At 43.1% G+C, this 15,858-nt stretch overlaps 1 protein-coding gene across 2 annotated transcripts in view; it reads right to left on the bottom strand.

Moving 5' to 3' along the window:
* Positions 1-14,457, bottom strand: part of up (Troponin T, skeletal muscle) — a 32,923-nt gene extending 18,466 nt beyond the window's left edge. For both annotated transcript variants that reach the window (XM_075689838.1, XM_075689837.1), the window contains exons 1-4: positions 14,302-14,457; positions 7,549-7,597; positions 4,185-4,301; positions 1,419-1,505 (exon numbers count right to left, since the gene is read on the bottom strand). In XM_075689838.1, coding sequence (XP_075545953.1) covers positions 1,419-1,505; positions 4,185-4,301; positions 7,549-7,575 — 231 coding nt within the window. In that variant the 5' untranslated portion in view covers positions 7,576-7,597; positions 14,302-14,457. The remainder of the gene's footprint in view (positions 1-1,418; positions 1,506-4,184; positions 4,302-7,548; positions 7,598-14,301) is intronic.
* Positions 14,458-15,858: the final 1,401 nt, after the last annotated feature.

Below are 15,858 nucleotides of genomic sequence, written 5' to 3'. Positions count from 1 at the left end.
ACTAAATAATCATAGGAGTCGTAGCTTTCCTTCGGCAAGATATATATCAATACAAAGATGATAATGACGCTGATGACGATGTGCAGCATGAAAACGTCAATACCTCTGGTTTAGCATGCGAGACACTGTTTGCTTTGCGTAAACAGAAGAATAAAGGCAGAAATAAAAACACAGCTGCCTGGCGGAATCGTCGGTTCCAATTATTGCGTCCCTCACTTTTGTTCCAAACAAAGGAACCTTTTCCCATGTGGCATGCTGTATAACATCGGTTCCTTCCTTAAATATGTCGACGGAAGGCTTTCTCTTCCTTCGGCAATGCCTCATCTAAGGTGTCACCTTTTTCGAGGGCGAGTTTCTATTTTGCAATTTTTCTTGCTCGCGTAGCGTGTACATGGTGATACGACTCGATGTTTCGATGCACTGAATGAGTTATTCTGAAACATTTTGAATGGAATTGTAGTTTGAAACTCCGCGATAAGAGTGCTGAATAATCATAGGAGTCGTAGCTTTCCTTCGGCAAGATATATATCAATACAAAGATGATAATGACGCCGATGACGATGTGCAGCATCGAAACGTCAAAACCTCTGCTTTAGCATGCGAGACACTGTTTACTTTGCGTTGCCAATGTTCACATGAAAATTAACTGCTATATACTACAAGTAAGTTCTAACGCATTTACAGTGCCTCAAGTTTGCGGAAGAGTCACTGCAGCTAGTTCAAGTGCTCGCCAACTAATTGCATTGATGTTTGCTCGGCGGTATTTCTTTTCTTTGAAGACGCTGCCATACAGATGTTTCCCTGCTTAATGCTTTTCACTCCCCTTCCTGCGCCTCAAACTTCGAAGTTTGCGTCGTGGATGGATACATGCATAGGTATCTATTCATACGGAGGCCCCATACTACACATGTGAAAGGGGACTTCCTGTTAGAAATTGAGTGGAGGTAAATGCAAACAATCACATCAGAACAGCGAAACGTAATTCGCAAATGATGATTATTAACATACACCTTAAGAATACAGGCGTACTTAACATTGCAATAATACGAAAAAATATAGCTTTACAGATTACTGAATAAAGACAGTAGCACATCGCTAATATTACGCCAATTATGACAGCACGAATTGCTCCTGGTTTAGGGTTAGCTTCCTGGGCAGGCACTTCTTGCGCGTAGCTGAAACGCTTCTGCTTGAACGATTATAGATGTAAAGCAAACAACAACTCTTCACATAGCTTCTCCTCATAATTTCATTACATTTTCTTACCTTGTTAACCTACGCGGATTTATCGTGCGAAATAGATGACATTCGAAGGAGTTTCCTAGCGGCTAAGTGCGTTGCAAATCAGCGGCACCTTCAAATCTACAAAAGTGCAATGCCCGCCAGCGGCCCCGCCGATTATTCCCACTCGTACGTACCATTTCCTTGATTCTCTGCTCTTCTTGTTTCTTCTTGAACTCCATCAACTTGGCCTCTTGCTCGGCTCGCTGGGCTTTTCTTTTCGCCTGCGAAGAAGAACGGAGTGTCGGTAAAAGTGATTGGCATCGACTGCGCATGCAGTAATGGATTCTCCTGCTTCCAACTTCAAACAACGCACCGGAAGTAGTGGCATAGCCGAGAATTTTCTTTCCTGAACGTGAGAATTCAACAGATAACGCGCCTACTTTAAGACCAATGAGATGCCTCAAATCTAAAATGCATTCTAGTGATTATCAATTCACTTTTTTTCTTTTGTGTGTAAACCTGTTCTCAGAAACTGGATCAGTAAGTGGAATCCAAGCAAAGGCCAACTGGAGCAGTCATTCTGCGTCACGAAATCTTTAATTTTCCTTTGATAAAGTTCGTATTCATAATCTACATCCGTAAGTGCGTCTACTGCTAGCGAAAACTAGCTAGCAATTAATAGAGATCGTACTACTTTTGCTTCTTTTACAGCAGTTTGGTTCTGCCAAATGTCGTGTACAACCGAACACTATTTTGTCGTACAAACAAATAAGAGGAAACTATAGGAGAATAGCGTCAATGTCACTTCTTTACATAAAGTCATTAGGACATTTCGAGTGCACTGAGCCTTAACAAAATGCAACCCAGTTCTTTTTCTGTGTTGATGGCCACTCTTTACCAATATTTCTAATCATACTTCTATGTTCTCGCAGATTGAAAGTAGCAAGGCTCAAGTCAGGCTTAGAGGCTCAACAGCATCGATACAGCAACCTTATAAGATGACAGGAATCAATTATTCGTCATCTCATTAACTATATTTTTTTTCGCTTTCAAAATCTACGTAACAATTCATTTTGGCTTCTCATCCTTCTGTTCTTTCGAAGTTGCAAACCTGTATCGAAAGCAAAATGAAAAATCTATCTCTCATAACTGAGAGATCTATCTCTCAGACCATATTCTGAGCATATAGCAACCCTGGTGAGCGGCAGCCTTTATGAAAAACAGCCTGGTTATATAAGAGCATACAATGCAGTTAATATGATCTCGCAGTATGCAACCTGTCTGTCCCTTGTCTTGACGTAAGCTGGCTATCAAGCGGACCAGTCATTCTCCTAAGGGGACCCATCTTGCGTAACATTTTTTTCCTCGATTACCTTATGCAGTTCTTCACGCAGGCATTCATGCAGGCATTCATGCAGGCATATATAGGTCACAATTATCTTATACAGGCATTCCGAATGTCTTGTTTTTCCTGCGCGCAGTGAACAATACTTACCGCAAGGAACCAGTGCTTGGTGGCCTGATCAAATTCATTTGAATAACAATGTTCGAAACATTGCAATTGGGCCTCTAGTGGAGCACTGGGTAAGCTGTAAACTTGTTGGAGGCACATACCGCCATAGGCTTGGATAGAAGATGCGAGAATACCGGACAAAATCTGTCCGCTGTTCGTCAACTCCTCATGTATACCGCTACGTTGTACCTCGTAGCATCAACAGTGGTAGCAGACGTGACGTTACAATTTTGGGGTTGAAACACTTCTTTTTTCACCCTCACTATAGAGCGCATTAATTTGACATATAGCTGGCACTTCTTTCAAGATCACTTCTTTTTCTATAATCACTATCACTCGCTGCAGTTGGAGCCAAGTCTTAGAAGAATATACGCAATTTTGTTTGTATCTCTCGGTATTTCTTCAACTTCTCGTACTACTTTTACTGTTATGTCAATTTCTTAAATCCTGATCGTACGTTATTTGTGAATAGTTCCTTATATCGGTTCACGCTGATGTTTTGTTGCCATTAGAAATCCTCTGAATGGTAATTACATTCATAATGTCATAAAATGCATGCAAATCGCCTCATGACAAGTTATTGAAAAATGTTTTTTCGACTGTGGTTGATCGGTTATACAGGGTATCCTTGCGAACACTTTCGAATATATTTTTTTAATTGCCTGTGCCAGATATCACATATCTAGTCCATGAGCTGGTCTACTCGTAGAGGCCGACATTGCTCTCACAAAATAAATAACATGCATAATCGACTAACCAACAGAAATTCACTCATTCAGTTTTTAATTATTGACCTTGTGATACATATTGCAATTTACAATTTCTAGCGGGTGAGACCGCAAGGCAACTGCATTTGAAAAGAACTGGGTGAATAGCACCATTTACGAGATATGCGCCATCAAACTTGGTGTAAAAATGCACTGTCAATCCACTTACTTTCTTAACAAAACGTCGTTTTATGCATTGAAACACAACCGGAACCGGAACGCCATTGCATTGCTCGGAAAAGTTCGGGAAATATCTCGAAACTGGTGTCATCCTGTAAATATGTCCTAAGTGGATCCGCCTTGCGAACTGTTCGGCTAGAATTTGTAAATTGCAATGTGCCATAAAGTAATTAGTATTTTTTGTTAATTACTCAAGTATGTACTTCTATGTCCGCCTCAATCAAGTAGACCAGCTCACGGACTACAATCCTGCTATTTGGGTTCGCTGAAACACCTGATATACTGCTTACCACAAACGAGGTGGTTTAAAATTTAATAATGCTGCGAGGTCGGAGGCGTCACTTCACGACGTCGCTCGGATATTAAAGCACTGGTGGATGTGATCAAGAGAGAACGCTGCGGCCTGTTCTCAGTTGGCAACATTCTAGCTCGATTGTTTGTATGAATCATCACAGTATCTTTGATCGTTCGAGAAAGCTCAGAATGGTTATCTGGCCTGCCTGTCGTTCTTTTAGTTTCCGCAGTTCCTCTTCTTCCTTGGCGCGTTGTTTCTTCCGCTGCTCCAGGTACTCAGCCCACATCTCCTCCTCCTCCTCTTTCTTCTTGCGGAGCTTCTCCTGCGAACACGAGACGGCAATGCTCAGAACGAGGTGGATATACAGCGTGTGTACCTGTGACACAGATTGCTTAGCTACCAGAAACAAGTGTAATCAAGGACTGCCTGGTAACTGAACGCCACGTATATGACAAGAAAAAAAATAATAAAAATGCCAGCAGGAGTTCAACTTGCTCATAAGAAATACCTCGTGCCTGTGAAGCATAGTCTAGGTATCGAGATAGTCTGGTTAGTAGTCTAACTTTTATCCAGTCACAATAAAGCACAACGGAAATCCCTGTGAGAAGACACAAGCACAAACATTGTAATACTACCGTACATGGGTGTATTTTTACTTGGTGTTTTAGATTTTTGCCAATCGTAACAGATATGCGGGCGTCAACTTTAAACTAGAAGGTGAAAAGGGAACGATTTTTGCGCGTTCTGCCGTTTTTATTTAATTCTTTGTAGGACGGCTGTACATTTTTTGAAAATACCATTGAAATCTGTTTACGTGCCATGAGTAAATGAGGTGCCTAGAAATAGTTGACGGCGAGTTACACTTCTCTACACCAAGTCGTTTATTTAAAACGAGTGGGTGGTATTTGTCTTGCCAAGACTAAATAGTTATTCATAAACTGGGACGCGCAAGTCCGATGGGCCCTCTGGGGTCTTAATGCAATCTTGTTTCTGACTACTTCCCTCGTGAAACAAAACCCCTGAAATGTGTTTAGTGACATGAGCAAATGGTGTGCTTAGAAATAGTTTGCAACTAATTACACTTCTCTACAACAAGCCGTTTATGTGTTAAGAAGTGGGACGTATTTTTCGCACTGACCTTCTAGGGTGCAAAATTACATGAAGCCACTTCTCTCCTAATGTCGACCGAAGCATGCCAGACAAAGTGGCAAAGCGAAGGAGACACAGAAAAATATCAGTGCCGATTCACTCATGCGAAGATGGTTGGTCAGCGAAGCTGTACATATGTTGTGCTTAATTTAGGGCAACCTTGTTAAACAACTATCCCACGGTTTTCGCCCACTTGAGGACATTTCTCGTCAGACATCATCCATAAATGATATATGACACAAATACACGTGAACACAGTTTACAACAACTTCTATTTTACTTGAAATGACTGCTATAACTTCTTTGTGATCGCTGTGATGCCCATTAGTATTTTGCATTCTTATTTGAGGAACGTCTTGGCCGAAAGTTAAATCGACGCATGACCCTTGTACAATAGTTGGTTCACTGGGATGGATGAGGTAACCGAGGCCAAAGCCTTCCACAAAGTGGGTTTCCGGTTTTGAGATGTCTACCTTAATGTATCTGACAACGACCACCGGTACTCTGTTATCACATGTGACCCAGGAGAAAAGTGCACGAATGCTAAGCTTAATGTCTGCTTTCGATCTGCCGGGTGATATGTAGGTACACCGTTGAAATTAGGATTCCGTCTTCGGTATTCACGCCACACGCTTCTCCACAGTTGTTGGTTTCCGATTGAAGTATTTTTGATTGAAGTACGCATGGTTGCGCACGTGTTTCATCCTTTGCGTACATGGCAATGCCTGTGGCGCGAGTCTTCGTTAGCTTTTCACGCACTATACAGGGGTATCATTTGACCTGCTGAAACGTATCGGAGCACGTCTCGGAAAGACACGGCATGGGTGTCCCGTTGAGAGCGAAGTCGTGAGACAGATATCTCGAGTGCAATCCGAGAGATCGAACATTCAAGGCAGCGAGTGCAATTGTGTGCGGTCGTTCAAGCATTGCCTTTCGCGTCTTCGTGATGGTAGGGTCGTGGTGCTTTCAACTTTACTGGAGTAGCCTCTGCTTACGGGGTTACGAGGCACTGCTCCGCCCTGCTCTGCCACCGAGACCGGCTTACCATTTCTTTCTGTCGACGTTACGCCACGATGAAATCCCGGAATCCTAGCCATAGACGGCTTCTCTGTGAAACGTCTGCGCGCACTTCTTGCACGAACGTCCAACACCACCCGTATTAGCGCCACTCTACGCGTGCGCGTTTTTGCACGTGCATTCACTAGGGCGAGCACTGCGGACTCGCCGTCGCCTCGGGATTCGAAAATCGGCGCTTATGCCGACTATAACGTGTATATCTAAATGCTGGCATGAGGAATAACTTATCGGGAATCTTGAGAACTCTTTTCTCGCCAGCAAATGTGGACCATATTCGGGAATAGTTCCAGTAATGAAAACAATATTTCTAGCTCTTGCAGGCTTGTCGCCAGATAGTGCCCACTCCCAAAATATTCTCGCATAAACTGCTAGGAAAATTTAGGCGAAAAGCAGTAATAAGCAAATCCGATAAATTAGTCTCCTTGCCACTGGGAAGCATTCTCGCACCCATTACAAAGTGTGATACGTGCGTGGCATTGTCGCACAAAGGGTTCATATAACTCGCTTTAAAAGATAAGGGAAGAGAACATTTCACAGTTACTTGCCTGCTCTCACTCCTGCTTGATCAGTGGGCTACAATCCACCGAAGCGCAATAATTACATCAAAATAAGCGTAGGGAGCTTGTTGTGATACTGTTTCGGTGTTCGATGCTATCGAAGACTGTAGTGCACAGCACCGCGATGTCATACGACGACTTCCTAGGTAACCCTAAGACTCACACAGAGGTTACCTAGTCGATGACGGGAAGAGATAAGGCGTGCGCAGTAGCACTGCTTGTTGGCCTAGTTGTTGCTTGCTAACAGATATGTTTTTTGCCGCAATTGAACACACACAAAATGAAAACACATAAAGACAACACGGGCGGAACACATGGTCTTCCTTTTGTGTGTGTCCAATTGCGGCAAAAAACATGTCTTTTAACGTGCGCAGTACTTTAGACGCAGCAGAAGAAAATCGGCAGTGGGATGTATCCTTTCCTTTTAAAGGGGCGTAATCATTAATATATCGTCTGCTATCGGTTTATGACAGCCGCTATTTACCTGCTCGCATTCTGGCGGTTAATCTCGTGCCATTCTTAGCGTTTGAACAGCGTGATACAGAAAATTGCCCACGTTTCGCTGACAACCTGTGCCAACTCATCACTGTGAAAGCTTTCTAAACTACTTATTGCCCTCATATTCGTCAAAGTCCACGTGATTTAAATACAAGTTCAAATATGGGACGGAGCTTTCCACATTAATGCGTGCCGTCATCCTGTCTATAAGTAAGCGATGTGATAAAATCTCTATTACATTGCCGATTTTTTTTTTCAAGTACTCGCTATCCAATACACGTAACTTACCTCCATCAGCATCTCTGCCTCCGTCATCTTGGTGCTTTAGTGGTGGTTCCTGAAGGCAAAGGAGCACAGAATTAACAAAACAGGTTCAATTGCAGCAGCAACAAAGAGAAGGAAAAGGGATTTTATATCTTTTCGCGTTTCCTTCCTGTGCGAGTACAATAGATGAACACTGTCATCGTGAAGCCTAAACACCACGTTCTGCCTCAATTGATCAAGCTCATCAAGTATGTGTAGCAGTGTAATATAAGATTGGTGGCTGAAAATACTAAGGTACAAAAAATGGGGCGGGATATGTGGGTCAGGGGGCAGGGGAGGAGGAAGGCGGAGGAAGAGCGGAATGTGAGGAGTGGGCTGACAAGACAAACTTGAGACGCTGAGATTTGTGATCTAGTAAAAAGCACATCCTTTTTGAACGCAACTGTGACAACGCCTTCTTGTCGTCCTGTACTGAAAGCACGTGACTTATTAGCCATAGATTCGTACAAATTAAACAATTCCAAGAAACATTTTACCTTAGTTAAACTTGCTGCTGGCCTAGTTTGTACATGATAATCGGTGTGAAATAGACGCGCAACAACCACAGACGGAAGACGAGACAAAAAATGACAATAATTTTTATTGCAGGCCCCATGTAATGGACTCCGTGCACTAATTTTAAATTAATGCCTGGCAAGCTTACGACTGTGCAAAAAATGTATGCTTTACAGCATATTAGATGATGCTATGTCAACGTGCCTTGCTCGGTGGGACATATAGTTGTTATTAACCTATACACGTTTCTTTTTTTGTGTTCCTGCATAAGTTGCACAGAAACGGTGACTCTGGATTTACTTTGCTCCTCTTATTTCAACTTTTTGACATTTGGCCATAAATAATGTAAAAAGAGTGACATGTTTCATGTTTTCTAGACACGGAGTGGAGCTCTATGCAGCGGCGTTAGAGTTGATGTGAACGGAGGTCGCCATAGAATGTAAACAAGCTTCTATTAAGGTCTCATGCCTATGTATTAACTGTATTTAGCTCCTATTAGAATAAATACCTATTACAGTTCGCAGTTCGTACCCTGAACTTTTCAGGAATTTCTTTTAAGCGCCAGAAAGTAATGTGACCGAGCAAACTGTTACGTAAGGAGTATGAAGCAAACACGTGTTCCTTCAAGATATGCCGTGCGCTTTCAGGTTCAGATTTGGACTCGGTGTCACGTGCGATCACATAGCATCCCGCGTCTCTTGTTAAACTCGAAATATATACATGCGTGGTGTTTTATCAGAAGTCGGCCTTCGTTCATTCCAATGCTAATAAAGAGCGGAACGTCTTTAATCACTGTTCTTTCTTTAAATTGCAATTTCACATAGTTTGAATACTTGCGGTGTATGGATGAAAAGATTCACACAAGGTACGCAAGTTTTCCCATCTACGCGAAGATATAATTCACAGCTGTGAAGTATGTAGAGGAGCCTAGTTGTGTAGAAGGCATGTGCCGGTGCAGAGAACGGCCCTACGTTTATGCTGCATAGGCTTTTTTTATGTTTTCCTCAGCAATCTGTTCTGTATGCAGGCCAGCATGCCATGGAGTGCCATCGGGAGAGGGCAGGTACAGTATACACAATGAAATTTAAGGCTACATTCACAATACCTGCAACCATTAGAACGAAAACCATACATAATTATCACACGTTCCGCTAACTTCATTCATCATTACACCGTGAGGACGCAAAAAAAGATGAATAGCGCACCACATTTTTCCGCCAGTGCATGAAAACTGCGATCAATTATAGTCCTAAGTAAAGTATCGTCCTGCGTCGAACCTCAAATCACACTAATTAAAGCACCTTAAAAGTCGCAGAATAATGCCACGAACGTTCACCAAGATCTACATAGTCATGCTTTTGTCCGTGATTTAGGCTTGCGTTTTCTTTTTCGTTCTTATCCATAAAGGAGAAATAGGTCAAATTACCACGTTATGAGTGTTTAGACGTGAGTGACGTAGCTTCGGCCACGATTCCGTTACCGCTTTGTCATAAACTCGTCCCCCAGCCTCCCCTCTCCCACCTCCGCCTTTCAGGCAACATAAATGAAGTGCTGCGCGAAGGACAACGCACTGAACAAGCGCGTAGTTGCGAGCGTAGTTGTCTCGTCGGCCGTGCGGGAACAGAGCTCCGGCGACTGCCGGCGAGGAACGAGACACCGCGTCCATAAAGGGTGTTCCGACCCGGGACGTCCCACTAGCGGGCCAGCGGTGCTGCGCCGGGGCTATTCTGGGCCCGCGGTGCCCTCGAGCACGGGATTGCTTCGACGGCGCCACCCGGCCCACCACAACCTGGCTCGCACCTCGCTCGCCCCCCTTTCGTGTAGCCCGGTTTTCCGAGTGGGCTGCGTGTTTCCTACGAGCGTGGGTCGATGATGACAAACTCCGAGCCAAGAACTCGGCACTCATGAGCGAAGCCGTTGGCCCCTCTTATCCCCTCCATGTCCGGCTTTATGTGTGCCACGGTGGGCGAGCTTCGCCACCATTTATATCATGTTTCCGTTGGTGGTTCAACTCTCTGTCATCTGTATACTAAACTGCTTGCTGCAAAGAGGTTGACAGCCTGTGTTCCCAACTGCATTCATGAGAATCATAAGGTGATTGCTAAAAGAAACTGTCAAAACTGAAACTAGGCACAAGTATTGAAACTGTCTCTCTCTAAATGGATGTCCTATAACATTATCCAATGAATCCACTTGATTTAGAATACTAGAAAGCGGTAACTGAAAGTGACCTTGCTAAAATTGCTAAAGGTACTGACTCTGCTGAAGGTACACATATCTTAAAAGTTTATCAACTAACTTATACAGTTCATAAAGTTGGCCATGAACAATATAATAGATAGATATAATTTATTGACAGGAACGACAGAGGGGTCGACTTGGGCTAGTGCGCTCTAGTCTGCTACTCTGCACTGGGGAAGAGGGAAGGGGAGTGAAAATGATGACGATAGAGATATGGCGAGGGCTCATGTATATTAAGCAGTGGCCCTGCTAGAGCCACTCGTCTAGCTTGGTGTCCTGCAGACACTTCAACAGCGCTTTAGTTGCCCGCATTGAAGTTGCTGTGCCAGGCCATGGGCCGAGGATAGCGTCCTCCGACCGTGGTTGCCTGCCAACGTTGGCTAGCGAACTTTCCAACGTCATTCGCTGCAGTATATATGCTGGGAAATCGCACAATATGTGTTCCAGCGCTTCAGGCGTCTGGGAGTGTTCACAATCAGGGCTGTTCGACTGGCCGATGAGGTGTGCGAAGCTTCCCAAAAAAATATTTTAAACCCCAAAAAATATTTTAAACCCCACGCGCAATAAAATTTCCTAAAACCACGTTTTAATTGTTGTTTTCTTTTTCTTTTTGTTTTTTTTACAATAGACGTCACAGCCTTGCATTCTGTGCTATAAAATGTAAGTATCGTCACACGCTTTTTTTTCAAGCCGGGCCTTTGACTGTTCCTTTTGTTTATTTTAGTCACTTAAGTCTTTCTTGCTTTCATTCGGATTTCATCTTCTTTGAGTTAACAGAGATAACGTGGGACTATCTACATCGATAATGTGATTCTAAAAACTATTCATTATATAAATAAATCCCACTTTCATTTGTGAGTCCTTATGTGCTTTCTCGACTTGACCATTATTTCTGAATAAATTCCCCCCTGCTGGATGGCCTAGATGATGTAGTGTATGTAATCTGTGCGTTGTAATGACAGCTATACTTGTTAAGCTGGTCAGCCAGTAGTTCTATGTTGTCTAACTATTAGTTGCGTCGTTGATTATGTAACGGTAAATTAAGGAGAGATCACCAGAAGCATGTCTTTTTAGTCAGGCCCGGAAAACTTTCAGACATGTTGTTTTGATTGCGAAAACAGGCAAGCATTTTGTGTGTTATAATTGCATTTCCTTCACAATAGGTGCGTAATACGCGGTTCTTAAGTTTAAGTAGCTAAAGCCACCTATAACAGACTGAGTTTACACGCAGGATAGCGCTTCCCCTCAGCAATAGAGTTACTCGTATTAGTAATAACTTTTAGCATGTTTGATATTTTAGCATAGCTCATTGTAACCACGAATAAGACAGCATATAAACCTGTTGCGAATATCGATCATTCATTATAATATTTATTACTTTGTCCCTGTACAAGATGAGCGTGAATTTCTCCAGTGCGACTACTAAAACATAATCTGACACTGTAGTGTACGAGCACATAAAGCGAACAATACTGAATACCGTCTTTCATGAATGTTGTATACTATAAGAATGCGCAGATAATTTTTCCGGGTAAGTTTGACACTTTCGGTTTATTTTTTCTATACGAACGTCCATAATGTGCTGGCGCAACTTCTGATTCTGCCTAATTCATAGTTATTCGTCAATAAGCAAATTATATTGCGTAAGGTGAACGCACGTGCTGAAAGAATGCCAAATTAGCGCATTAATATCGAAATTAGTATGTAATATAGTACTGCTCTTGAAATCTAGAACTCTAAACAAGTGTCACTGATAAGGCAGTGTGGTGACAGGTTTGACATATGAACACGAGAAATGGGAGGCATTACTAGGCCCTCGTTATTTCCTTGGTCACAACAATACGAAGTAACAAAAAATGAGGCCAGTGAAAGCGTAGAGAAACGTAATTGTTATTATTAATGAAAATGTTAAAAAAATAAGGAAAATATAAATGAAAGAATACGAAAATATTGTTTTGCTGCAGATGGAAGCCAGACCGGAATATTCAGCGTTACATATGCGGTGACCAACTAACATGATTGCCAGTCTCGTAAACAGTGTCTTTGAATTGGTTATTGTACTTTGTATAGTGGTGTATACTACCGCTCAACCAGATCACTTCTAAACACGTTTATTTTTATGTATAGCTTCCTTTTTCTTCGTGAGAGCGACCATAGGAGTTATGACTAGAACCTTGTTTCATTAAAACAAAAAAGTCATTACAGCAACTGTCGTCGCTTTGCTCCTTGCGTTTAACTCCGCCGTAAGCGTGAAAAAAGTTAATCAGTTCCTCTTTGCATTAAACCGTTCTTTGGATTATGAGTAGAAGGATGATATCCACAAACGGCGTCAGTCATTTATAGTTGGAATCTTCGTTCCGCTAATATTGCACCTACCAAATAGCTACCATGAAGAAAAGCCTAGTTATGGTACGTGTCATGGCCTTCGATGAGGTTCTAAGAATAACGCACTATGGACCAAAAACTTGTAGAACGTTACTGATAGGAATATAAGAGACCTCCGGCAACAAAGGCAGCACACCATTTAGTTTGTTGGCATTCTAGATTCAAATAATTCCTGTAAACATGTGCTATGCTGATCCTTTCGTAGGTTTTTACCAAATACTCAAACCCAACCATGAAACAAAGAGTTATAAATTTCCAGAACGATGTCGTTAGCAATACCAGAGGAATTACACGCTATAGCGGAGTTTTGTACTTCTGAAACAAACATCTTGTAATATAACACATAAGTTTGCTGTGCCTCACATGGCAATTACAATTATGTACATAATTTAGGAATATCTTGGAGTTCGGTGGCTAAGCGCCATATTGCCATTCAGGAGTAATTTTATACGTTCTGCTATATTACCTATTTGTTAATTGTCAAAAATATAACACTCCTGGCACATTAAACATCCATGCGCAGCGTCATTGAAAACTTACATGAAAAAATTTGTGTCGCAACATTTCCATTGCATGAAAAAGCGTAGACATGTCAACGGTCATGAATCTGAATAGCATTTGAGTACAGTTAACTCTAAGCAAGCTAGAAACTCAAAAGAGGAAGTTTACTGCAGCTTCACTTTAATGTGTAAAACGTGCTCTGTGCCATATGGAAACTTCTGTCACCACTCTAGCCGTGGCTCCAGTCATGACAGAACCTCTGCATTACTTGTAGTCGTAATCACGCTCGGCATTCTGTGTTTACATAACTCTTCACTAAGTCCAAAGTGCCTAACATGTGCTATATTTAAGGTGCAGTCTTTCCGTACACTTCTAGACAAAGTATGAAGAACCTTCGAATTTGTCCAAACTAAGAAAATGGTTTCCGATAAAGTTAAGCCCGCGTAACTTATTAAATAACTTTTTTTTCTCTTCATTGAAGGAAGACATCAAAATCAAGTAAACCACGGATGGCACTTATGTCATTTGCATAATTTGCTCCGAAAAAGCATGGATATATTAAATAGGCACAACTTTAAACCCGCAAGAAGCATTTGTCATTCTTGAACCGGACGAAAAGTTCACGTAGGCACAACGCAGGCCTGCAACAAACCACTAACATAAGCGACGGTCTTTTAAACAGCTTCGCCCATCTGTATTTCCTTCATATTTGTTTACCTTACGTTGTCCTTCAAGTTTTTTTCTCTCGCTTCAAACAGATCACCTTTCGTTTAATAACGGCAGCTGGTAGAAATGTTACCGTACTAGACCAGTAAAATATGCTTCACCGCAATGAGTAAAGCCAAGTGCAGCTTCACATTCACATACAAGCGGTTCCTAACGGAGCTAATTTCTTTTCTCTCCAACTCAACCACCGAGCAAGCGTCGTTTCCCTCGAGGAGAGCACACCGAGCAAATCAGAGGAGACGAGACCCACGAGTCGATACCGAAACAGTCCGGCGCGTCTCGGGCTCGTGCGACCGCAGTCGCGCGAGCGTGAGCAGAAGTCGTCGGCGACGGCAAACAAATCCAGCACTGTCGGCGCCGCGGTCTCACCTGGCCTCGGTGGTAAGGAAGAGGAACGGTGGTCGAGGCGTCCCGTTGGTCGAGTGGCGTCGAGCTGTTAGCAACCCGCAGCCCAGGCGAGCACACACCACCGTAAGATCCTTGCGCGCCCACAACCGCTCCCGAGACTGCGCCGACCCTTCGCTATCACCCGCTCTCTCCCCCTGGAGCCTCCGAGAAACATGCTGAGGACAAAAAAGAAAAGCGAGAAAGCGAATACCGCTGCCTAAAGATGCAACAGACGAAAGTCATGCTGCTCCTCGTCCCTCTTTCCGCCGCCAACGACGCCGACGGGGGAGAGAGTGAGTATTCGTGATGTGTGTATACCTACACCCTTCTCCCTTCTTGGAGTGAACAGCGAAGGAAGCAAGACATACACAAAAGCAAGCAAACATGGCAGTTCGCTCAGAAATAGGAACCAGCGCCCGTCTGAGGACGAGACTGCTGCAACCCGGAGCGCGGGCACAACGTGCGCCAGCGGTCGGAGCCCAGTGAGACTTCTGGAGTCGAGGATGCGTGCAGACGACGACGGTGCCTGTTCTCTGATTGACCTCCATGCTTCGTTGGCTGCGTCTCTAGTTTCGTTTGGTTGCTTTTCTCTCGCCGCTGGACATTGCCTGGAATTTGTCTACAGTACGAAGCGGGGGCTCCAAATCCAGGTTTCAAGCTCGGGTGTAAAAATGACGTAGGACACGCGAAAACAAGGCCATAGCTTTTGAGGGCAGTTTTGATGTCACCGGTGTGCCAATTCGGCAAAATAAAATGAGTAAATAAACGCGCTTTATAAAACAAAACCAGCACTGTCCTTGAATGCAAGCCAAGGTTAGTAGCTCGCCAGCCCTACATCATTACCAGCCCGTCTGGGCACAGTCTGGCACATTTGTCATTCCGACGCGATCAGATAATCGGAATTCGTGAAGATGTCGACGCGCCTAACAAAGCACAAAACACGCGTTTTTTTTTCTTTCGTGTTCCTACGATAATTCTGTCTGAACTTGTGTTCCGAGTTCCCGCAGGCAAATTACGAGCTGCGTGCATTTTTCACAGCTCGCTGTATATATAGCCGCAAATGAATCTACCATCAATTGATGTTAACCAAGACGGAACACTTGTACAAAATTTAAAAAAAAACACTTATATGCAGCACCAATATCCCTCGTATCAATGCTGCTGTCAGAGTGTTCGACTGGTATTTTTGCATGATCTGCATTGCACATGTCACCAATGTTGCACAAGTTGAAGAATATGCTTGTGCCTTTAGTCGTCTTTTCTCTTTCTTTTTGTCTCTGTAGTAAAAGAAGCGGGATTCCTTTCATACCTTCAATTATTTCCAACCTAAATGCCACTAACAACCACTAAACGCGGTCGACTTTCTAATTCGCTCTCGTCATTGGCCATGATATAGTGTTTTCGCCCCAGACCTAGTGCAAAGTTTACATTTGGGTTCAAATCCTGCTTATGTGTTTAATAGTAACGCATGCAATTTATACCGTATTTTTCACGACATGCAAGAAATTTCGAAAAATGTGTGCGAAAAGAATTATTCTA

Source organism: Dermacentor variabilis, chromosome 4, assembly GCF_050947875.1.
Source record: "Dermacentor variabilis isolate Ectoservices chromosome 4, ASM5094787v1, whole genome shotgun sequence".
NCBI lineage: Eukaryota > Metazoa > Arthropoda > Arachnida > Ixodida > Ixodidae > Dermacentor > Dermacentor variabilis.
This window is presented reverse-complemented; position numbering and strand designations above follow the sequence as displayed.